General features: G+C 42.2%; 1 protein-coding gene across 16 annotated transcripts in view; it reads right to left on the reverse strand.

Annotated features, from left to right (window-relative positions):
* The window catches only part of BPTF (bromodomain PHD finger transcription factor), a 133,151-nt gene that overhangs the window by 71,781 nt on the left and 36,606 nt on the right, over window positions 1-24,764 (reverse strand). For 10 of the 16 annotated variants that reach the window (XM_060202605.1, XM_060202600.1, XM_060202597.1 and 7 more), the window contains exons 4-9: window positions 24,528-24,731; window positions 23,845-24,033; window positions 16,112-16,300; window positions 11,286-11,473; window positions 7,915-8,270; window positions 7,373-7,504 (exon numbers count right to left, since the gene is read on the reverse strand). In XM_060202605.1, coding sequence (XP_060058588.1) covers window positions 7,373-7,504; window positions 7,915-8,270; window positions 11,286-11,473; window positions 16,112-16,300; window positions 23,845-24,033; window positions 24,528-24,731 — 1,258 coding nt within the window. The remainder of the gene's footprint in view (window positions 1-7,372; window positions 7,505-7,914; window positions 8,271-11,285; window positions 11,474-16,111; window positions 16,301-23,844; window positions 24,034-24,527; window positions 24,732-24,764) is intronic. The other 6 variants (XM_060202606.1, XM_060202604.1, XM_060202601.1 and 3 more) reach the window with 4 other exon arrangements.

Below are 24,764 nucleotides of genomic sequence, written 5' to 3' on the forward strand. Positions count from 1 at the left end.
GGAGCAAAGCAGGGCCAAGGTTTTCCAACTCTGCCTCTAGTTTTCCTGTTCTGACATAGCACTTAGCACTGGTTATGCCTCAGCTACAGAACTTGAGTTTTAGCATGGAATATGCAAATCAAACATTTTCTTTTTTTTTTTTTCCCTCCTCCAGGGTTATTGCTGGGCTCGGTGCCTGCACCATGAATCCACCGCTCCTGGAGGCCATCTTTTTCCCCCTTTTGTTGCCCCTGTTGTAGCTTCGTTGTGGTTATTATTATTGCCCTTGTTGACACAATTCGTTGTTGGATAGGACAGAGAGAAATGGAGAGGAGGGGCAGACAGAGAGGAGGAGAGAAAGACAGACACCTGCAGACCTGCTTCACCGCCTGTGAAGCGACTCCCCTGCAGGTGGGGAGCCGGGGGCTCGAACCGGGATTCTTCGCCGGTCCCTGCGCTTTGTGCCACCTGCACTTAACCCACTGCGCCACCACCCGATCCCCAAATCAAACATTTTCTAATATTTTATTCTGATTTTTCTTTGACCATCTGTTACGTATCTCAAAACGTATTTTGTTTTTTTTATTTTATAATTTTTTAAACTTCTTATATATTTATGTATTTTCCCTTTTTTGCCCTTGTTGTCTTTTTGTTGTTGTTATTATTGTTGATGTTGTCATTGTTGGACAGGACAGAGAAATGGAAAGAGCAGGGGAAAACAGGGAGAAAGCTATACTTTGCATTTCTTTAAGGTTTTAGCACAATTGTCTTATGTAAGATAATGTAACATTATATCAGCATACATATTTTTGAACTTTACATGGATGGAATCATAGCACATTACTTGGGGAGAAGAGTTATTTCCACTTTATAGATACCCTGCTCTGGCTTCTTATTTAGTGCTGTACAATAAGTAGCTCAGTACAGAACCACAGAATACTGTTGTTGTTGCTGCTGTTACTATTATTTTCAAATGGAGAAGGTACAGAGTGGGAGAGACCAAAGTACCAAGACTGTGTCCGGAACCATCAGGCATGGAATGTCAACCCTCCAGCTTCACTACTGCCACCAGGTCCCAGAAGCTACCATGATGCCAGCCTGACTTCCCTGGGCAGACAACTCCACCAATGTGTCCTGGAGCCAAAGCTGCCCAGATTCCTACCCCACTTTGGAAAGACAAAGACAGGCTGGGGACATGGATCCACCTGACAACACCCATGTCCAGTGGAGAAGCAATTACAGAACCAGACCTTCCACCCTCTGCGTCCATAATGAACCTGGGTCCATGCTCCCAGAGGGATAAAGAATAGGGAAGCTTGGGAGTTGGGTGGTAGCACAGCGGGTTAAACGCACACGGCGCAAAGTGCAAGGACGGGCGTTAGGATCCAGGGTCGAGCCCCTGGCTCCCCACCTAGAGGGGAGTCGCTTCACAGGCGGTGATGCAGGTCTGCAGGTGTCTGTCTATGAATTCTCTGCTCCCAGAGGCCATTTTTGTTGCCCTTGTTATTATTGATAATATTGTTGTTACTGCTGGGGTTTTTCACTGTTGGATAGGACAGAAAGAAATCAAGTGAGGAGGGGAAGACAGAGGGGGAGAGAGAAAGACAGAAACCAGCAGACCTGCTTCACTGCTTGTGATGTGAGCGCCCTATATGTGGGGACCTGGGGGCTTGAACCAGGATCCTTAAGCCAGTCCATGCGCTTTGCGCCATGTGTGCTTAACCCACTGCACTAATGCCCGGCCCCATCTTACTGTTTGTTTAAAAACATTTTAGGGGGAGTCGGGCTATAGCACAGCGGGTTAAGCGCAGGTGGCACAAAGCACGAGGACTGGCATAAGGATCCCGGTTCGAACCCTGGCTCCCCACCTGCAGGGGAGTCGCTTCACAGGCGGTGAAGCAGGTCTGCAGGTGTCTATCTTTCTCTCCTCCTCTCTGTCTTCCCCTCCTCTCTCCATTTCTCTCTGTCCTATCCAACGACAACAACAATAATAACTACAACAATAAAAGAACAAGGGCAACAAAAGGGAATAAATAAATTAAATAAAATATTTTAAAAAAAAAACATTTTAGGGAATCGGGCGGTTAAGCGCACGTGGCACAAAGCTCAAGGATTGGTGTAAGGATCCCGGTTTGAGCCCCCGGCTCCCCACCTGCAGGGGAGTCTCTTCACAAGTGGTGAAGCAGGTCTGCAGGTATCTGTCTTTCTTTCCCCCTCTGTCTTCCCCTCCTCTCTGCATTTCTCTCTGTCCTATCCAACAACGATGACATCAAAACAACAACAATAACCACAACAATGTGAAACAACAAGGGCAATAAAAAAGGGAAAATAAATATTTAAAAAAAAATTTTTTTAAATGAGTTAACATGAGTTTCCAATATTATCTACTATTAGGGACATAGTTTCACATTTATATGGATATAAGACTCACCATGTACGAAGGTTCCAGTGCCATTAAACCAAAGCCATGTGCTTTCGGGCTTTCCTGCAATTCTGACGCGTGTTCTCACTGTCTTGTACATTAGCTAATACTCTTTTAAATTGTCAACAAGCTGGTAAAAGTAAAATGACAGTAGTAGTTTTTTGTTTTGCTTTTGTTTCCAAGGTAATTGCTGGGGCTTGGTGCCTGCACTATGAATCCACTGCTCCTGGAGGCCATTTTTCCCATTTTGTTGTCCTTGTTATTACTGCTGTTGTTGTTATTGTTGGACAGGACACAGAAACTGGGAGATGAGGGGGACAGACAGATATCTGCTTCTTGTGAAGCAACCCCTGCAAGTGGGAAGCCAGAGGGGGAGCAGGGTTCCCTACACGCTGGCATCCTTGAGCCTTGTGCACTTAACCTGCTGTGCTACCACCTGGCCTCTACAGCAGGAGGTTTTTGTTTTGTTTTGTTTTTGTTTTGCCTCCAAGTTATCGCTGGGTCTTAGTGTCAGCACTACAAATCCACTGCTCCTGGAGGCTATTTTTCCCATTTTGTTGTCCTTGTTGTGGTTGTTACTGTTGGACAGGACAGAGAGAAATGGAGAGAGGAGGGGAAGACAGAGAGGGGGAAAGACAGACATCTGCAGACCTGCTTCACCACTTGTGAAGCGACTCCCCTGCAGGTGGGGAGCCGGGGGCTTGAACCGGGATCCTTATGCCGGTCTTTGCGCTTTGAGCCATGTGCGCTTAACCCACTGCGCTGCCACCCTGCTCCCTATAGCAGTAGTTTTAACATGTCTTTACCCCATCTTGTCAGGGGGTTAAGTAAGGAAAGACATTAAATCATCAAGTAGAACAAAAGCCTGATGATGCAGGTGTCTATCTCTCCCTAAGCTCCCTCCCCTCTCCATTTCTCTCTGACTTATCCAAAGTGAATAAATAAAGTGTGTCACCAGGAGCAGTAGACTTGTTATGTGAGCACTGAGCCTCAGAAATTACCCACGTGGCAATTTTATTGTTGTTATCATTGCTGTTGGATAGGACAGAGAAAATCGACAGACGAGGGAATGACAGAGGGGGAGAGAGAGAAAGACACCTGCAGACCTGCTTCAGCACCCGTGAAGTGACCACCCTGCAGGTGGGGAGCTGGGGGCTCGAACCGGAGGCTCAAGCCAGGATCCTTCCACCGGTCCTTGCACTTTGTACCATGTGTGCTTAAACCGCTGCGCTACCACACGACCCTACAAGATTTATTTGAATGAGAAGCAGAAGAGAGGGAAAGAGAGACCAGACCACCTTTCAGTTTCGGCGTTGGTATTGCTGCTGGGACTGAACGTGGAGCCGTGGGGAGCCTTGCGTACACCACCAACACGTTTCAACAATTTGAACTAAATCAGGGGATGGGACAGTGGCACACCTGGTTAAATGCAGACAGTCTGAACTATTTCCCCTGACATATAATATTACTTTTAAATACTGTTGGTGGTCAGTTTCTGTATGTTCACTTTATTATCACTGTTGTATTACATGTAATCTGATCTCTCAAATATGAAACACTGAAAAAGTAAGCCACTGTTAGCATATATAAACACATACATACAATTCTGTCTCATCTAAAAGCATGCTGGTAAATAGAAATAATGTTTACTACAGATATGCTGGGAAATACTGAATGCATCAGAAGTAAATAAAATAATCAAAAGAGAGGGGCCAGGCAGTAATGCAGTGAGTTAAGTACACATGGCGCAAGGCACAAGGACCTGCGAAAGGATCCTGGTTCAAGCCCCCGGCTCCAACTTGCAGGGGTGTTGCTTCACAAATGGTGAAGCAGGGCTGCAGCTGTCTGTCTTTCTCTCCTCCTCTCTCGATTTCTCCCTGTCCTGTCCAGGAATAACAACAACACTGATAAACAACAAGGGGAACAAAACTGAAAAGTAGCCCCAGGATTCGTAGTAGTGCAGGAACCAAGCTCCAGTGATAACCTTGGAGGCAAAAAAAAAAAAAAAAGAAAGAAAGAAAAGAATCAAAAGAAAGGGGGGAAATAAACAAGGGTAAGGAAGAAGTAAAGACCACAGATAGAGCAAATGGCACTCAATGCTTTAACAGCTGAGAGGACACCACGTCCGTCAGATAAAGGGGGTTATATACGCTGGAGACAAGCGGGCTGCGCAGTGGCACACCTGTCTGACACATAGTGCTATGTGCAAGGACCTGCGGTTCGAGCCCTGCATCCCCATGCAGCGAGGATGCTTTAGGAGTGAAGCAGTTCTGCAGAGGACTCTCCTTCTCCCTATTTCCCCTTCCCCATTCTGTCACTATCCAAAATAAAGTATTACCCCAAAAGGATATTTATTATTAGTGTTTTTTTTTTTTTGCCTCCAGGGTTATTGCTGGGGCTTAGTACCTGCACTGTGACTCTACTGCTCCTGGAGGCCATTTTCCCATTGTTGTTGTTATTGCTGTTGCCGTTGTTGCTGGATAGGACAAAGAGAAATCAAGAGAGGAGGGGAAGATAGAGAGGGAGAAAGACAGACACCCGCAGACCGGCTTCACTGCTTGTGAAGCAACCTACTCCCTGCAGATGGGGAGCCGGGGGCTCAAACCGGGATCCTTATGCCAGTCCTTGTGCTTTGTGCCATGTGCGTTTATACCGCCTGGCCCTCCAAAAAGGATATTTAATGTGGAAGGGGTGAGTGAGCTACTGAACTTGGAAACACCATCAAGACCCAAGAACACTGGCGTCCTCTGCGTCAGAGTGAAGCGCTGGTTCTTTTCTTTCCACTCCTCCTCCCTTAATTTATGTTTATAGATTCAAGTTTTATATTTCTATGATTTAGTCATTTATGTTCTGCGTGCTGGGAATTTCTGTAGTAATATTTATCTTAGCTTTAGTTTTCTTTAGTGCACTTCTCTGTAGCACCAGAGCCGTCAGCATAGTGATAGGGTGACTACAGAATAGGAGAATGTTCAAACTGAATGCTTTGGGGGCAGGTCTGGAGATCAGTGCAAGAAGGAACTGCAGAAAGGCATAGCTTGATTCACAAGTGTTCTGACTCTCTCCTCGCTCTATTATCACAGGAGAGCACTTTAAAATAGCAGTTCTCTCCTGGTGGCACCATTCGTAACACTGTAACTTAGCCCCCTATTATTTTATTATCCTAGAAAGAACCTAATAAAGGTAACAGTATTTTTATTTTCTTTTAACGACAGCACCACTCAGCTCTAGCTTATAATGATGCAAGTGTTAGGGATTGAAGCTGGTACCTTTAGTGTCTCAAGTGTGAAGGTCTTTTTTTCCACAACCATTTGTGCTACCTTCGCAGCCCAAGAGGAAAATAATTATTATAGTAATTATATTGCTATAGACAGCAGTGGCTATATTCACTATCTGAAGTACAAGTAAAGTTTCTGTGGAGAAAGCACCTGAGAGCAGCCTTTACTAGATGAATATGCTTAGCAGGCATGATTTATTTCTCTTAAACACTCTGCTTTGGGACTGGGCGGTAGCGCACCGATGTCAGGCGCACAAGGACCGATATAAGGATCCCGGTTCAAGCCCCCAGCAACTCACCTGCAGGGAGGTTGCTTCACAGGCAGTGAAGCAGGTCTGCAGGTGTCTTTCTCTTCCCCTCTCTGTCTTCCCCTCCTCTCTCCATTTCTCTCTGTCCTATGCAACAACAGCAGTAACAACAACGATAAACAAGGGCAACAAAAGGGAAAAGTAGCTTCTGGGAGCAGTGGATCTGTAAAAAAACTTTAGCTTTATGGGTGGCGCACCTGGGAGACCATGCATATTAAAATGCGCAAGGACCCGAGTTCAAGGCTCCCCACCTGCAGGGGGAAAGCTGCATATTAAAATTGCGCAAGGACCCGAGTTCAAGTCTTCCCACCTGCAGGGGGAAGCTGCATATTAAAATGTGCAAGGATCTGAGTTCAAGTCTCCCCACCTGCAGGGGGATAGCTTCATGAGTGGTGAAACAGTGTTGCAGGTGTTTCTCTATCTCTCTCCTTATCTCCCCCTTCAACCTTTATTTCTGGCTGTCTCTTTCCAATGAATAAAGATAGTTAAAAATAAATAAATAAAATAACTTTGCTTTGTAAGATAAAACAGATGTAGAAACCATTATGAAATATATTTATTTTGTGGTCTGGGAGGTGGTGCAGTGTTAAGACTCTCAAGCATGAGGTCCTGAGTTCAATCCCCCGCAGCACATGTACCAGAGTGATGTCTGGTTCTTTCTCTCCTTCTATCTTTCTCATCAATGAATAAATAAATCTTTAAAAAAAATTATGTATATATATTAAAGCACAGCATTACGCCTTTGCAGGGACAGGAAAGACATGATTATTATTTTCGGTCATCATAATGAAAAACTTTTCACCATAAACTCTTATCAGTTTTGTGCCGTTAATGTTGAAGAGATAAACCAAAGTTAAAGAAATCTACTCAGGGTAGACAGCATAATGGTTATGCAAAGAGACTCTCATGTCTGAGGCTCCAAAGTCTTAGGTTCGATCTCCAGCGTCACCGTAAGCCAGCACTGAGCAGTGCCTTGGTTGAAACAAAGTCACAAGATATCTCTATTTTTTAACCATCTGCTGGAAATGAACCACTGTTAGCTTAAGAACTGTACGATGTCTGGCCAGACACCAAACTGTAAATAAAGTAGATGCCTGACTTGATGCATGGAATTGTCTAGAATGCATATGTGAAACTCATGAGTGTTTTTTCAGTTTAGTATGTGTGTCTATATATATATATGCACATTTTTTTCTTTTGACAATAATTTTCGTATTCCCCATCTTTTCACTTGAGCCTTATCATAAATATGAACAAATGTTCATTCATATTTACCTGAGGATGAAAATGATGCCCAAAAGTGTAAAATCTATAATATGACCTTTAAAATACATTAGGATGAATTATAACATTCAAAAAAGAGTTTCTAATAGGCCATTATTCACTTACCTGGTATGCCCTAAAGATTCCCGCCATATTGGTAGCATCACAACTGGTTTAACTGCACACTCTAGAATAGCTAAAGCCAAAGCAAATTCTCTGGGCTTGCTACACATCTGAACTGCCTTGATCCAATTGGCCCTATATTTAAGAAAGAGAAGAAAGGAAATTATTTCACTTTGTACATCTTAAAGTAAAAGCACAAGTCAATTATGAAGATTTCATTCTTATTTTCCCTTCCAATCTTGTTGGTGCTGGGATCATATTTAGGAACTCAGACATGACAAACGTGTTCTACCACTGAGAACGATCTATATTACAGGTTATTATGATTTCATCTTCTGGTGTATGTGCTTCTAAGCTAAGCAAGTGAAAATCTACTGTTTCTTAAAGATTCTAGAGTGTACTTGGAAGTACACTCACATTCCAAACACCCAACACCAACTAAGCTGACATGTTCATTTATTAGTGATTATCAAGTACATACCTGTAATAGCAATTTTGTAACTAACTAGTAGTCACAGAATTAAATGAACCTTAATTTCCTTTACCTGTGTGAAGCCCAATTGGGATGAAGAAATGATGAAGGGATATTGTTCTCCAGTTGGGTGATAGTCAGTCTCAGAGTAGATATGGTGAGAACTTTGGACCCATGGACAGACCCATTCCATTTGAATTCTCCTGCTGGCGTCAGACAGAACTTATGTGCAAGATGTCTTCTCTTATCATGATCCTCTCTGTGCTGGTGCTTATTCAAAGCAAATGAATTGGTGGAGTACTGATTATGGTAGACACGATACTTCCCTTCTTGACCCAACTTAAAATAATTGTTGATGTTTCCTTTCATGACAACATCCTTTTTGGTGCTCAAACGGGAAACTTCCCCTTGCGAGTTAACTACCAGTACCTGGCCAATAAAATAAAAGTCAATTTTTTTATTAAAGATATAAACTTAAGATCAGTTATCTCTCATTATATAAGTTAACTGCTTTTGAGGTGGGAGACACAGTGTAAGACTCTTGTGCCTGGGGCCTCAAGATCCCAGGTTCAACTGTCCACCCTGACATAAGCCAGAGTTCAGCAGTGCTCTGAAGCATAAAAGTTAAAGGCTAAAACTAATATTTTAAAATTTATCAACTATAATATGTCTGTAAAAAGAAATAAAAAAATAGATATATTATGATGTAGCATTAATAATCACTTTTATGTATTTCAAATATACACATTCAACTATAAGTTAATTATATAAGTGTTACCTCAATTTAGGGTATTACCTGTACCATTTCCAAAAACACATATTCCTAAAGAAAAGGTGTTGGGGAAGTCGGGCAGTAGCACAGTGGGTTAAGCTCACGTGGCGCAAAGTGCAAGGACCAGCGTAAGGATCCCAGTTCGAGCCCCGGCTCCCCACCTGCAGGACAGTCGCTTCACGGGAGCTGAAGCAGATCTGCAGGTTTCTATCTTTCTCTCCCTCTGTCTTCCCCTCCTCTCTCCATTTCTCTGTCCTATCCAACAACGACGACATCAAGAACAACAATAATAACTACAACAATAAAACAACAAGGGCAACAAAAAGGAAAATAAATATTAAAAAAGGAAAAGAAAAGAAAAGAAAAAAAGGAAAGGTGTTGGGTCGGGGGCGGAGGCAGACAGCATATGGTTACGCAAAGAGACTCTCATGCCTAGGGCTTCAGCGTCCCAGGATCAATCGCCCCGCTCCAGCATAAGCCAGAGGTGAGCGGTGCTCTGGTTTAGGAAAAGGAAATGGTGTTGGATGTCAAAACAGCTGACGTGTTACTACTGCTTCCGCTGTGTCATATGTGCGACCCAGGTTTGAGCCTGGCTCCCACCGCACTGGGAAACGCTGAGGTGCTGCGGGGTCTTTTTATCTGAAAATTCACTGGCTCAGAACAGTGGAAACCCAATGATGACAAAAGAGAAAGAGAGAAGCACTGTCCCTTTTATCACCTTGGTCTTATAGTAGAAGAGCCCATGGACACATTAGAATGGGATTTTAAAAAGTTAATCCCAGGAGTAGCGCAGCGGGTTAAGCGCATGTGGCGCAAAGCCCAAGGACCGGCTTAAGGATCCTGGTTTGAGCCCCCGGCTCCCCACCTGCAGGGGAGTCACTTCACAAGCAGTGAAGCAGGTTTGCAGGTGTCTGTCTTTCTCTCCCCCTCTCTGTCTTCCCCAATTCTTTCCATTTCTCTCTGTCCTATCCAATAACAACTACAACAATAAAACAACAAATGCAACAAAAGGAATAAATATTTTTTAAAAAAAAGACAGTAAAACAGAATAGACTAGAAGAGAAAATATCAAAGTACTACCGACATCATATGTTAAAACTTTATTTCAGGAGGAGTTTAAATGCTTGCTAATAAGAAATGTCTTGCAGTCTTTTAAAACTCCCATGATGTTAATGAAAAAGATGTGTCATTACCCTGTAATGGACACTCGTCACCATAGTGACAAGTACTAGCTCCAGTCATTTTGTTCATAAGCAAAGTTGAGATACTGTTGTTTCATGCACTGCTCTCAGCTACCAAAGGGGTAAGTTCCATCCTCTGACTTAAAAATCTCCTAAAATGGGGGTCGGCTGGTGGCACAGTGGGTTAAGCGCATGTGGCGCAAAGCGCAGGGACTGGCGTAAGTTGGATCCCAGTTCGAGCTCCCGGTTCCCACCTGCAGGGGAGTTGCTTCAAAAGCAGGTGAAGCAGGTCTGCAGGTGTCTGTCTTTCTCTCCCCCTCTCTGTCTTCCCCTCCTCTCCCCATTTCTCTCTCTATCCTATCCAATAATGAAAACACCAAGAACAATAACTACAACAATAATAAAAAGACAACAAGGGCAACAAAAGGGAAAATAAATAAAATAAAATAAAAAATCACCTAAAAGAATTATAGCTAGTACTACATTTAATTATCTACAACTCTTGAACCTCCGCAATGGACTGGCAAGATGGTGCAAGCAACACATCAGACTTTCATATCCAAGGTACCAGAACCACACACGCCGGCACAACCACAAGCTTGAATTGAGCAGTGGTCTGGTGTCTTCACAAAAATAAATAAAACCTTTAAGAAAGAGTTTTCAAAACAAAATCAAGGAAAGCGCACACCAGTTAAGGTGCCTGCATTGCAAAAAGGCAGGCTTATGTTCAAACCCCAATGTAACATGGGAGCACCGCGTCTCTTTCTCTCTGAAGGAAGAACAGTAGCTAAAATCAAATAATAATAATAATGATAATAATGAAAAGTCAGCTGGAGTGGTAAAATCGCACATAGGCCTTAGTTCCAGCAACTGATAAATCCCCCATTACCACAGTCGTGATAGCACATAAAATTAGAATTATATTGTCTAAAACTATGATACAGCAAGGAAAGATAAATCTCTTAACAGCATTTCTGTGTATAGCTGAAATCTCACTGTTCAAGTATACTTACCGTAAACCTAACATTTTCTTTCTTTTTTTTTTTTTTCCCCTCCAGGGTTATTGCTGGGCTCGGTGCCTGCACCATGAATCCACCGCTCCTGGAGGCCATTTTTCCCCCTTTTTGTTACCCTAGTTGTTGCAGCCTCGTTGCGGTTATTATTGCCATTGTTGACGTTGCTTTGTTGTTGGATAGGACAGAGAGAAATGGAGAGAGGAGGGGAAGACAGAGAGAGAGGGGAGAGAAAGACAGACACCTGCAGACCTGCTTCGCCGCCCGTGAAGCAACTCCCCTGCAGGTGGGGAGCCGGGGGCTCGAACCGGGATCCTTACACCGGTCCCTGAAAGCTAACATTTTCATCTTGTTACCAATACTACACTCTTGGAAGGAGCAAAAAATCCAAATGAGACTTCCCGCATTCACTTTCTAAACTATGTCAGGTAAAACTTAACCTCATTCCAGAGAATTTTGCTTTACATAGAAAACACACCTCTTTGCCCTCTTTGAATAATTTATTTGCTTCGTGGGCTGCGGCTGCCACCTGTTGGCTCTTCAGCTGACTGAGTTTGCTGTCAGGGTTCCGTAACCTGGTGATAATCCGAGTTGAACCAGATGCTCCTCTTCCAGCTCCCGGAGACTCACTTACTTCCCCATTAGACTTCTCTAATTTGAAATCTCCTGTTATTAAATGAAAAGCCAAAGTAAATTATGTTAACACCTTATTCACCCAAAACTCCTATTTGGTGCATATTTAATGTACAGAGAGTAAACACAAAATGTCCTCGAATAACAAAGCAAATGTATTAACTCCTATGGGTTCAACTTAGAATAAAGTTATATGAAAACTTTACTGTGTGGCATTTATTATTTTACTGAAAATTTAAATATGCCAGGTTATTGGTTTCAAAGCTCATTACTAGAAAACACGTAGGGCTACTACAAATGTACAAGCAATAAATAATTCAAGATGCATGCAAATACAGTATCTTCATAAGTTCAATATGGATTTCTATCAAAAAGGATGAAGGATGACTGAAATTGTTCAAATACTTAACAATTCAAAGATTATAAATGCAGGAGTCGGGCGGTAACACAGCAGGTTAAGAGCACGTGGCGCGAAGCACAAGGACCGGCGTAAGGAACCCGGTTCCAGCCCCCGGCTCCCCACCTGCAGGGGAGTCGCTTCACAGGCGGTGAAGCTGGTCTGCAGGTGTCTGTCTTTGGATCCCGGTTCAAGCCCCACCATCCCTCCCCACCTGTAGGGGAATTGCTTCACAGGTTGTGAAGCAGGTCTGCAGGTGTCTATCTTTCTCTGCCCCCCTCTCTCTTCTCATCCTCTCCATTTCTCTTTGTCCTATCTAACAACGACAAGATCAATTACAACAACAATAAAAAAACAAGGGCAAAAAAAAAAAACAACAAGGGCAACAAAATGGAAAATAAATACGAAAAATAATTGTGTCATAAAAAAAGATTATAAATGCATAGGACAAATGAATCTTCCTCAGAGAAATCCAGACAATCTCTGTGTATTGCTAATTACACAGGAAATGTGCACTTACTTTTTTGATATAATAAAGTCCACTCATTTTCACAGCAATTAATTTTTTTTTAAGTAAGTCTCTGACTCCCTACAAATCTTAAGCTAACTAAAAAGTGCTACATAGTTAAAACATCAGCATCCAGCTTCCACTGATAGGCTGAACAAGGCTTCTTTTTTTTTTTTTAAGCTTATAAAATCAAGATCCTATAGCACTGAAAACTAACAGAAAACTACAAAACAAAAAAAAAAAAAAAAAGGTAGGAATTTAAGTAAAGCAAAATCCTGGATAGCAAAGACTGGCTATCCTTCTTGAAAATTATATAGTCTAAGGCAATGCAGTAAGTTTGTTTTGTTTCAATCTGCTCAATGCCAACCCCCCCATGCACCCCCTTTCTTTTTTGGAGAGATGTTTTCCTCTCACTTTAATCATCACAAAATTTGCCAGGGTTGCCAATCTTGCCCTGTGCTACAATCAGTGTCATTAGGTTGGGTCAGGTCGGAGAGCGCACAACCACCAATGTCCGCAGTGACTATGCCAGGACTAAGTAGCCCAAACTGTTCAGCGTCCCAGTCCGGTCTCGAGATCTGGAGACAGAAAGGGGGTTGCTTTTTGTATTAGTGAGCAGAAAGGATATAAAGTAGAAATTCATCACTTAATCCCCAATATGGGGAAAGCTTTCAGCGAGACAATTTGGTCCAACAGAGAAAAGATAAAATGAGTTAGAAACATGATAGGCTCAGATGGCTCTCTAGGTCCGTGATAGATGTAAGACCACTACTAATGCTGTGATTCTGCTAAGGGGGAGCGGGTGGGAGGGGGAGATTATTTTGTTTTAAATACGTTGGATAGCTTTCTGTCACTTATAACCAACACATTCTAAATAATGCATTAAACATTTTCAGATTTTTGACACCAAGTCAGGCAATGACTAAATCAGGACGGGCTGAAGGTAATGTTTCTGACTTTCCACAGGCCGCAGGGTCTTGAGCAGAGTCTATACACACTGGAGCGTCACGCTGAGATGCTGAATATGGTGGCCACTCCTAGTGCTGGCTGTGAGAGCCTACGCTCAAGACTTTTCAAACAGTATTTGGTTCAGGCTTACCTTTCTAAAAGCAGAAAGCGAATGGCACAGTGTTTTTCAAAAAGAAGTCTCTCAACTTAGAGCCTACAGTTCAGTATTGTGAGTCAATTCTTTGCCACTTTGTAAATTTAGTGTTTATATAGAAAAAGCAGCAGGAAATTCCTATTTCTGGGTAAGACATAGAAGGTGGGAAAGAGCAGCGGGCTGAGCAGGTCTTCAGAACAACCCCTTTCCAGATGTCATAGCCGGACTATTAAGGAGGAGGAATCACCAGAAAGGGGGCTGGAGCACATCATAACAACCCCTTTCCAGGTGTCACAGCCGGACTATTACAGAGGAGGAATCACCAGAAAGGGGGCTGGAGCACATCATAAAGCTGATTCTACCCCAGCCTCTCACTCACTCACTATTTAGCTCATAGTGAGTTCAAGAAACATATCCAGAATTAACAAACAAAACAAAACAAAAAAAACCATAGAAATGGGGGAGTCGGGCTGTAGAGCAGAGGGTTAAGCGCAGGTGGCGCAAAGCACAAGGACCGGCATAAGGATCCCGGCTCGAACCCCGGCTCCCCACCTGCAGGGGAGTCGCTTCACAGGCGGTGAAGCAGGTCTGCAGGTGTCTGTCTTTCTCTCCCCCTCTCTATCTTCCCCTCCTCTCTCCGTTTCTCTCTGTCCTATCCAACAACGACGACAACAACAATAACTACAACAATAAAACAACAAGGGCAACAAAAGGGAATAAATAAATAAAATAAAATATTAAAAAAAAAATTTAAAAAAAAAAAACCATAGAAATCCTAGGATTTAGTTCTAGTTACATGGAGTTTTGGAAAAGAAGCTTTAAAAAGTTATAAAAAGTTTTCAATTGGGTGATCTGGGAGGTGGTGCAGTGGATAAAGCACTGAACTCTTAAGCATGATGTCCCAAGTTCAACCCCAGGCGGCACATGTGTGTCGCCTGGCTCTTTCTCTCCTATCATAATCATTAATAAATAAATAGAACTTTTTTTTTTAAGTTTTAAATTGGAAGGAAGGATGCAACTGTGGGTGACATCTTTACATTGTTAGGAATCATGTGTGAGCTGAGCTAACAAAGGAGGGGACTGTGGGTATGTACAGTGTTCTACCTTTGCAGCATACCTCTGTTTTTGGAAAACCATTCCTACCCCACTCCAATCATGTCCTTTTGCTGGAGCCATCAATCATAATACCTTGCCTGCCCTGGGCACAGGGATGGGAACAATATGTCCAAGGTAGGCCACACAATTTGCTCCTCAAGGATTTTTGATGTGGAGCAGGAGTAGGGGCTTTGTCTTTGGGTCGCAGACTTTGGAAAAATATGAATACAAACCACTAATGCCATTCATCTTCCCTGTCACTTTGGGAACGCCTGTCTGCATCAGGAGAGCCTGAAGGTAGCACACAAACATATACAGAACCAAAAGATGAGAGACAAAGAGAGCAAGACAGAGGGAAATTTGATACCTGTGGGTCCGGTTACGCCCAATAATTAATTACCTTGGTTTCCCAATTACATGAGCTAAATTCCCCTCTCTTAAGCTAGGTTCAGCTGTTTTGATCACTTGCAACTGAAAAGCCCTGTTTATACACATCTTCATCTTGAACCATACACAAAGCCATGTTCCAGTATTATTAAAGACAAAGCACAGAAGTCTTAGGGAAGTTACTAGCAAGTATATGTATACTCTTAAGAAAGGAGTCTTCCTTATTAAGACACAAAATTCAAAGAGCAACCTTAAAGAAAAAAAAAACTGACACATTTAAGTACATAAAATAAGAAAAATCCTACACAACAAACAGTTAAAAACAAGCAATAGCTACATTCTTATAAATATGAAAATCAAACATTAATAGCCATAATAATGAACTGTTCTTAAAACTCAACAGAAATTCACAGAAATCTCAGCAAACATATAAAAGGAAATTCAACCAAATGATTAAGCTGCAACAGGCTAGCAGCTTTTGCAGTACTGGCAAAAATGGAAGAGATCAGTGACGCTGAATTTAGGTCAGTATACAAACAAATTCATATGAGTTAATGCAATCACTATTTTAAAATGTACCTCCCATTTGACCACGAAATTCTACTTACTATCCTTAGATCACCAGAAATACGTATGGGTGTATAAAAGATAAGGCTGAGCGATTAAAATGCACCACTATGCCTAATAAGTAACAAAGCTGGGAGCAGGCTAAATTTCTGTTAGTAAAGCCAGACTAAATGTATTGTGGCTCATCCATACTGTAAAATACCATGCAGCAGTTTAAGACGGAAGAAACCCAAGAAGTGACAGGAAATGCTCCTCATATGGATCTGAGGTTTAAAAAAAAAAAAAAAAAAAAAGCAGAGTACTACATGCAGAATGATCCCAAAGTGTGAATAAAAAATTGTGTAAACATGCATATACTAACTGAGCCACATGGAGAAAGACGTAAAGTGTTACACATCTAACTGTTGAGGTGGTTACTGCTGGGGAGGGGAGAATGAAAAATGTCTCCTTTTTCCCCTTTATGTGCTGGTATTTTGTTTTAAAAACAAAACAATGGGTAAAAGAGCTAGTTGTGTTTAAAGAAGAGAAGATCGAAATCTTCCCAACCCCCATCAAACTTTTCTTTAAAAATTAAAAAGAAAAAAAGTTGGCTTGGTGTATGACGTGCACTCTTACCTATCTCTTCTTGAGCAGAGACAGGTGTGTGAGATCCCCTTTCTCCATTCTCAGGATCATCAGCTGCCTGAGCAGATTCGCTCTGGGAAGAATTTAAGTCACTGCTGCTGTTACTGTTCTCCAGATTAGGCTGGATGGAGGGAGTGGTAGCACTAGTGTTACTGCTGTCACATGTCTTGTTAGGTTCTTCTAGAAAAATAGAATATCTGATTTTTAAACTGGATATCACATAGAAAGTAACTGTCAGAAAAAGACATTTCATTGTCTTATGGTTGCATTACAACACTAGATTTGTTTACAAGAAAACTTGTACATGTACAAATAATGCAATGTAGGAAAAGAAACTTATAAGTAACATGCTATGAACTGTTTTGTAAATATCAGTCTATTAACTCAGTCTCTTTTAATCTTATATAGTACAAGGCAGATAATTGTTTAGGTCTCCCAGAGCTGAATAGTGAAATGATAAAACGATCTTCACTGGATATTATAGAGATGATTTTTGTTAAGATATTGCTCTAAATCTGAAGCATATTCCAAATTAAAAAACGGAGTATTAGAAGCAGGTTTATTTATCTCCACAGCTTTCTGCTTGAATTCTGTGACCCTATGTATTCAGTAGAATGTAGTGAATACCTAAATTAAAAATCATTTAACAATATAGATAAGTTTTTAAAATTTTTTTATATTTATTTATTTTCCCTTTTGTTGCCCTTGTTTTTCTTGTTTTTGTTGTTACTGTTGTTGCTGATGTCATCATTGTTAGACGGGACAGAGAGAAATGGAGAGAGGAGGGGAAGACAGAGAGGAGAGAAAGACAGACACCTGCAGACCTGCTTCACCGCCTGTGAAACGACTCCCCTGCAGGTAGGGAGCTGGGGCTCGAACCGGGATCCTCTCACGCCGGCCCTTGCAATTTGCGTCACGTGCGCTTAACCTGCTGCACTACTGCCCGACTCCCTAGATAAAGAGTTTTTTATTTTGTTCCGCTTTAATGGTATGCTGGATAGTGAATCCACAGTCTGTTACGTACAGGACACTGCTGAGCCACCTCCCCAGTCCACTTCTTTTTTAAATTTATTATCTTTTTATTTTATAGGATAGAGGCAGTCAGAAATCAAAAAGGAAGGGGGAGATAGAGAGGGAAAGAGACAGAGAGACACCTGCAGCTCACAAAGCTTCCCCCCTGCAGGTGGGGACCAGGAGCTCAAACCTGGGTCCTTGAGCACTGTAACGTGTGCACTCTACCAGATGCGCCTCCACCCAGCCCCCCAGCCCACTTTTTACATATATTTCTAGTAATTCAGAGTATCACTGAGTATTTCCTTGAAAATTCAGAAATTAAGCTTTCCTCGACATTTGCCACTAATAATTATGTACTTTTAGAATCAGTCCCATGTGGTCCAGAAGGTGGCGCAGTGGCTAAGGAACTAGACTCTCAAGCATGAGGTCCTGAGTTCAATTCCCAACAGCATACACACCAGAGTGATGTCTGGCTCTTTCTCTCTCTCCTCCTATTCTTCTCATTAATAAAATAAAATCTTTTTAAAAAATCAGTTCCCACATATTTAAAAGTGGTTGCAGGTACAGTAAAAAGCTAGTATGTAATAGACTAAATTGTTAAAGCCCTTAGAGAAAATATAGGAGTAGTCACAAAAGAAATAAAACTGGTCTTAAACATATAAAATAAGCTCAAAGGGGGGTCAGGCGGTGGCCCAGCGGGTTAAGCGCACGTGGCGCAAAGCGCAAGGGCCGGCGTGAGGGTCCCGGTTCGAGCCCCGGCTCCCCACCTGCAGGGGAGTCGCTTCGCAAGCGGTGAAGTAGGCCTACAGGTGTCTGTCTTTCTCTCCTCTCTGTCTTCCCCTCCTCTCTCCATTTCTCTGTCCTGTCCGACAACAGCAGCAGCTATGACAACAATAACAAGCACAACAAGGACAACAAAAGGGGAAATGGCCTCCAGGAGCAGTGGATTTGTAGTGCAGGCACAGAGCCCAGCAATAACCCTGGAGGGAAAACAAATAAATAAGCTCAAAAGGGGCCAGGTGGTGACATACCTGGTTTAGTGCACATATTTCAGTGCACAAGGACCCAGGTTGAAGCCCTTACCTACGGGGGGAAAGCTTCTTCAGTGGTCAAGCAGGGCTGAAGATTTCTTTCTCTCTCTCTCTCTCTCTCTCTCTCTCTCTCTCTCTTTTGCCTCCAGGGCTGCACTATGAATCCACTGCTCCTTGAAGCTATTTTTTCCCCTTTTGTTGCCCTTGTTGTTTATCATTGTTGTTGCTGTTAGTATTGTTGTTATTGTTGTCACTGTTGTTGCAGAGGACAGAGAGAAATCAATAGAAGAGAGGAAGACAGAGAGGGGCAGAGAAAGACAGACCCCTGCAGACCTACCTCACCACTTGTGAAGCGAGCTCCCAGGTGGGGAGCAGGGGCCTCTAACCGGGATCCTTAAGCCAGTCCGTGCACTTAATCCAGTGCGATAACGCCCAGCCCTCTAAAAACTTCTATCTCTCTCCTCCTTCTACCTCCTTTCTCTCTCGATTTATCTGTCTCTATCCAGAAAAATAAAAGTAAATTTTTTTCAAGTTAATGTTCTTATTTATTTTTGCCCAGAGCACACTGCTCAGCTCTGGCTTATGGTGGTGTGTGGAACTGAACCTGGGACGCTGGAGCCTGAACCATGAAGTCTCTCTGCATAACTATTATGCCATCTACCCTAAACCACCCCTACACTTTTTAAAGGAAATAAGCTCCAACTTCGAACAATACAATGGAACTACTCAGTCACCAACTAGCAAAAATCCACTTACAATCCTCTCAGCAGAGACTGCGTGCACCCCACCCCACCATGCAGTGGGAATACAAAAGAGCTGACATCTAGGAAGGTGACTCATGCACTTCTCTTAACTGAGCAGTTATGTCCAGAGACCTACCACAGAATACAAAATTACTTATGTACAGAACTTTTTAAAAAAAGATTTATTTATTTGACAGATAGGAGGAGAGAGAAAGAACCAGACATCACTCTGGTTGGTACATGTGCTGCCAGGGACTGAATTCAGGACCTCATGCTTGAGAGTCCAATGTGTTACCCACTGGGTCACCTCCCAGGCCACCAGAACCACCTTTTAAGACACGTTCACAATATTTTTATAACTGTTTTTTTAATATTTATTAATTTATTTCCTTTTGTTGCCCTTGTTGTCTTATTGTTATTATTACTGTTGTTATTGGTGTTGTCACTGTTACATAGGACAGAGAGAAATGAAGAGAGAAGGGGAAGACAGAGAAGGGGCGAGAAAGATAGACACCTGCAGACCTGCTTCACCGCCAGTGAAGCGACTCCCCTGCAGGTGGGGATCCGGGGGCTCGAACCGGGATCCTTATGCTGGTCCTTGAGCTTTGTGCCACCTGCACTTAACCCACTGTGCCACCGCCTGCCTCCCAACTGTTTTTGTTTGCTTGTTTGTTTTAAAGATTTTACTTATTAATGAGAAAGATAGGAGAGAGAACCAGACATCACTGGTACATTTGCTGCTGGGGATTGAACTCAGGACCTCATGCTTGAGAGTCCAGTGCCTCAGCCACTCCACCACCTCCCAGACCACATTTACAATATTTTTGAAGGTTTTACTTCCTGGGGAAGCAGTGAGCAACTCTCTGGCATATGCAGTGCCAGACTCAGCAGCTCTGTTTCTATGGCCCCTTCTCGGGCTACCACGTGTCACAGCATTACTCATAATGCTTAAAAAACCAGAAAGAAACAAAAAGCCCACTGTAAGGGAGCTAGTTGGACAAAGGGTGGCAGACATAATAAATTATCAAGCTCAATAACAAGGATTGAGGAAAATCATTATTCCCACACAATCCTGAGATCAAATGGACATAAAAGGAGAAGGGTGCTTATGTAAGCATGCCAGCTTTTGCATAAGAAGAGAAGCAAATCTATGTATGGACATGTTTTGTTTAGCTTTGTTCACAGAGAAACCACTGGAAGAAAAACCAAACTTTAATAACAGCTACCAAGAAGAGAAGGAAGACAAAAAAATGGGTAATTAGAGAAGGGCTGAAAGTGAAAATATTCTGGATATATACAATTGCATGGTTTGACTTTGGAAACATGTAAATTATTTACATTTTTACAAGTCAGAAATGCACTCCCGGAAAACTGAAAACAAATAAACCTAATTACACGTTAAATTATTAGCAAAGTCGCAGAGAATCAGCACCCAGTATTTTGGCTATATGTCATTATTGGACATTTTTTTTTCTTTTGGGGGGCTGGTGACGCACCTTGTTGAGCACATATGTGACAGGGCACAAAGACCCTAGTTCAAGCCCCTGGTGCCCACCTGCAGGGAGAAAGCTCCACAGTGGTGAAGCAGGGCTGCAGATGTCTCTCTCCCTATGTATTATCCCCTTCTCTCTCGATTTCTGGCTGTCTCTATCCAATAAATATGTTTTAAAAATCTAAATAAAGTGGTCTGGGAGGTGGCACAGTGGATAAAGCATTAGATTCTCAAGCATGAGGTCCCGAGTTCGATCCCTGGCAGCACATGTACCAGAGTGATGGCTGGTTCTTTCTCTCCTCCTACCTTGCTCATGAATAAATAAATTCTTTTAAAAAATCTAAATAAAAAAAGAAATATAGTTTGAGGGTAAATTAAAAAGCTGGGAAGGAAATGTGTAAGCTGAACTTCTGGCACCTTCAGCCAAGAAAAACATGGATGCTGTGTGAATCACACAGGCCTCAGTCAAAAGGACTCAAAAGTAAGCATAAGAGGCCTGTCACAAATAGTAACTGCAATGTGACACAAACAGAACCCAAGAGTCCAAGCCGCTATTTAAAAGGAAAAAGTCAAGATCCCCTCCCCAAGAAGTTCCCAACTCTGGATGAACTCAGTGTTACCACTGAAGGTAACGGGCTAACAGCACCACCATAAGTGAGAGCTGAGTAAAGCTCCGGTATAAAAAGTATAATAAAAATAGATAGCATAATGGTTATGCAAGGAGACGCTCACGCCTGAGGCTCCAAATTCCCAGATTTGATCCCCCATACCATCCGAGCTGAGCAGTACTGAAGGAAGGAAGGAAGGGAGGGAGGGAGGGAGGGAGGGAGGGAGGGAGGGGAAAGGGAAAAGGAAATGGAAAAAGAAAAGGGGAAGGGGAAGGGGAAAGGGGAAAGGGAAGGGGAAAGGGAAGGGGAGGGAGGGAGGGAGGGAGGAAGAAGGAAGGAAAGAAGGCGGAGGGGAGGGAAGAGAAATACTGTGTTGTCAGAAATGTCAGGATGTATTTTTCTATGCAAAAAAAAGCGTTAAGACTTTTCCAACAAGCCAGTCCAATACGAACACTGACCAAAAGCAACTACAGCTCAGCATGGTTAACAGAGACAAAGGGCATTTCACAGGAGCCGGGCAGTGGCACGGCCAGCGGAGTGCACACGTCATCATGTGCAAAGACCAGGCTTCTCTTCCTAGCTGCCCTCAATTTCACTCTGCCCTATTAAATAAAATAAGCAAGCCTTTAGAAAATAAATTTTAAAGGGCTGGGTGGTCGTGCACCTAGTTGAACGCACGTGTTATAACGCTCAAGGATCCGGATTCAAGCTCCGGTGCCCACCTGCAGAGAGAAAACTCTGGTGAGGCAGAGCTGCAGGTGTCTCTGTCTCTCTCCCTACCACCCCCTTCTCTCTCAATTTCTGGTTCTCTCTATCTGAATACAAAGAAAGTATTAGGTAGTAATAAGGATCAAATACACACTGACATATATATATATATATTATATTCAATAGTTACTTTTTTAAAGTATTTATTCCCTTGTGTTGTCCTTGTTGTTTTATTATTGTTTATTTATTATTAGTCACTTGTGAAGCGACTCCCCTGCAGGTAGGGAGCAGGGGGCTCGAACGGGGATCCTTACACCAATCCTTGCGCTTTGTGCTACCTGCGCTTAACCCGCTGCACTACCACCCGACTCCCCAAAAGTTACTTTTTAAAGGGCTAGTAAAACTGTTGAATTTTGCAGGTTCGGGGTATGGATCCAGCTGCGAACACCCATGTCCAGCAGAGAAGCAATCACAGAAGAAGATAACTCCCACCTTCTGCTCCCCACAAAGAAGCCTGGTCCATATTCCCAGAAGGGGAAAATGTTAGGGAAAGATGACCAGAGGGCTCTGAACCGAGAGAGAGAGAGAGAGAGAGAGAGAGAGAGAGAGAGAGAGAGAGAGTGTCTGTGTGTGTGTGTGTAGGTTCCAAAGACCCAGGTTCAATCCCCCACTCCACCATAACCCCACCAACCAGAGCTGAGGGGAGCTCTGGTTGGGGGGAGGTGAAAGGGGGAAGAGAAAGAGAAGAGGAAAAGGAAAGACATTTGAAAGTAGGAACAGGTGTAGTAAGGAGATGGCAGGACCATAGTAAAAATGGGTAGACAGACAGATATACAAATTTTTAAAAATCTTAATTTTGGATGATGGCTAAAAGAAAAAGTTTCAGGATTAAAATATACCGTTCTACTTTTGTTGTTGTTATAATCCATTTAAAAGAATAAATCTAAAATTTCACTCCAACATCGAGACTTCAAGAACTTGAAGATAGATACATTATTTCCACCTCTTGGTACCAAGTCTAAAATTTTCTGGGCTAAAATCATCAGTATAAAATACAAATTTATCGTTTCGATTAGCTTGGTGCTATTTTTTTTAAGCAACGGCTTGATGCTGACAAGCACTTAAGTGAAAAGTAGGCTGCACCAGGACTGTTAGCTTTCCAAATTCTCCATGTTCCAAAGCAGGAACGCCAGCATTTGAGAGGAGAGATGCTGATTTAACGGCAGAAACAGCTAGCTAGAACCAAGCCCTCCAAACACATGCTACTAATCCACAGTGCACAATACTCAGCCTCCTGGCATAAAATGGAGCAATGACCATTAATTAATATTCTCAAGCACATAGGAAGAAATGTTTTAAGTATTTCCACTAAACTATTAAATATAATTGTTGATTTGCTCATCTAAATTAATTTATTTACTTATTTTTTACCAAAGCACTGCTCAAGACTGGTTTATAGTGGTGCTGGGGACTGAACCTGGGACCCTGGATTTTCAGACATGACAGATTTCAGCATCTATTATAAACTACACAGATCCTCGTCTAAATCTTGTTTTTAGGGAAATTATCTTTAAAAATGGGCAAAAGCCAAATGGCTTATTATTATTAGCACAAGAAAATCAATCACATCAATTATAGTTTTAATTTAAAAAATACTAAAATATGAATCACTACGTTAATTTATATTTTCATGTCAAAATACCCCTTGCAAAAATGTTTTATGTCAATGTCTTTTATCATACATCGTGGTTTACAATGTTAAAAAAAAAAAAAAAAACTAGATGAGCACATGCAAACATGAAGTCCTGTTAGTACAGAGTCAGGATGGTCAAACCAATCAATCATGAGCCACTAGTATGCATTAAGGACAAAATATCTGCCACATGACAAACAAGTCTAGGAGACAAACAGCTAGACATCCTTTCAAAGCACGAAGGCTGATGAGTCTGAAGAACTACAACTGCAGGAACGTTCGTCAAACTCTAGTGTTAGGTGATAATTGAGCGGTCAGGGATGGCAAGCAGCATGAATGAACACAGGCTTCAAAACTGGAGGTGACATGCAGCGTTGACGGTGACAGGGAAGGACCCCCCCCATCACAGAGGCACTGGTACACTGCCCTCTGTACCTGGCACATCCTGGGGGAGCTCAGGTGCCACCTTCTTCTCTGCCATGTTGCTGCTATCATGGGTTTCTGAGACACACCCCTCAGGACTTCTCCCTTCTGAGAGACTAGTCTCTTGCGAAGAAGGATTTGTAGTGTTGTCGCCAAGATTTGCTGACACAGAGTTACCTTTATCCCCAACTTCTGTTGGCTCTACAGGAAATTCACAACAAAACTTTAAAATACCCTTTAAAAGCGCTTTAGGACAACTGGCCACATTCAGTCGACTACCAAAAGGCCCAGACAAAGGAAAACAAAAACACCCTCTTTGATCTGGAGGCCGTTTTGAAGCAATGAGATAGATTCTGGAGTGTTTTTATAGCAGCTAATCTAAAAATATTTAATATATTAAGAATGTTAGAAAAACATACAGACCATTTTGACCTACAAAAAGTCTTTTTATATAAAAACTGTTTCAATAAAATTTCAAGAGAAATGACACCTTATTAGGAAATATTAACATGTGTTACGTTATACACATGACTCAGAACTTATTAATTAAAAACTCATCAAAGCAATTATGCATATTATAAGAGGGAAATGTAGCAATATGAAATTAAGAGTTGTCTGTGATACTCATTTTGCAAACTGGAAATTTCATAAATAACACTAGTAAAATACTCTTTTTCAACCAAGTAATTTCTTACCCTCAGATCTTCTCTGCTGAGAGTCATCGTCTGGCGTTTTGTCCTCATTGTCTTTTTCAGGAGCTCGGTCTGCAAACTCTTCTAAGGTCTCCTCAGCATCTTTAGAGTTATTCTCAGGCTCAGTCTTGTCCTTCTCTGGTTCTTCCGGGCTTTTGACAATATCAATGTCTCCTTTTTTGGCTCTTATGGACTCCAAAATCTCTTCTATAATGGAACAAATAAATTTATCGTTGGCAT

The sequence above is a fragment of the Erinaceus europaeus genome, chromosome 12, assembly GCF_950295315.1.
Source record: "Erinaceus europaeus chromosome 12, mEriEur2.1, whole genome shotgun sequence".
Classification (NCBI taxonomy): Eukaryota; Metazoa; Chordata; class Mammalia; order Eulipotyphla; family Erinaceidae; genus Erinaceus; species Erinaceus europaeus.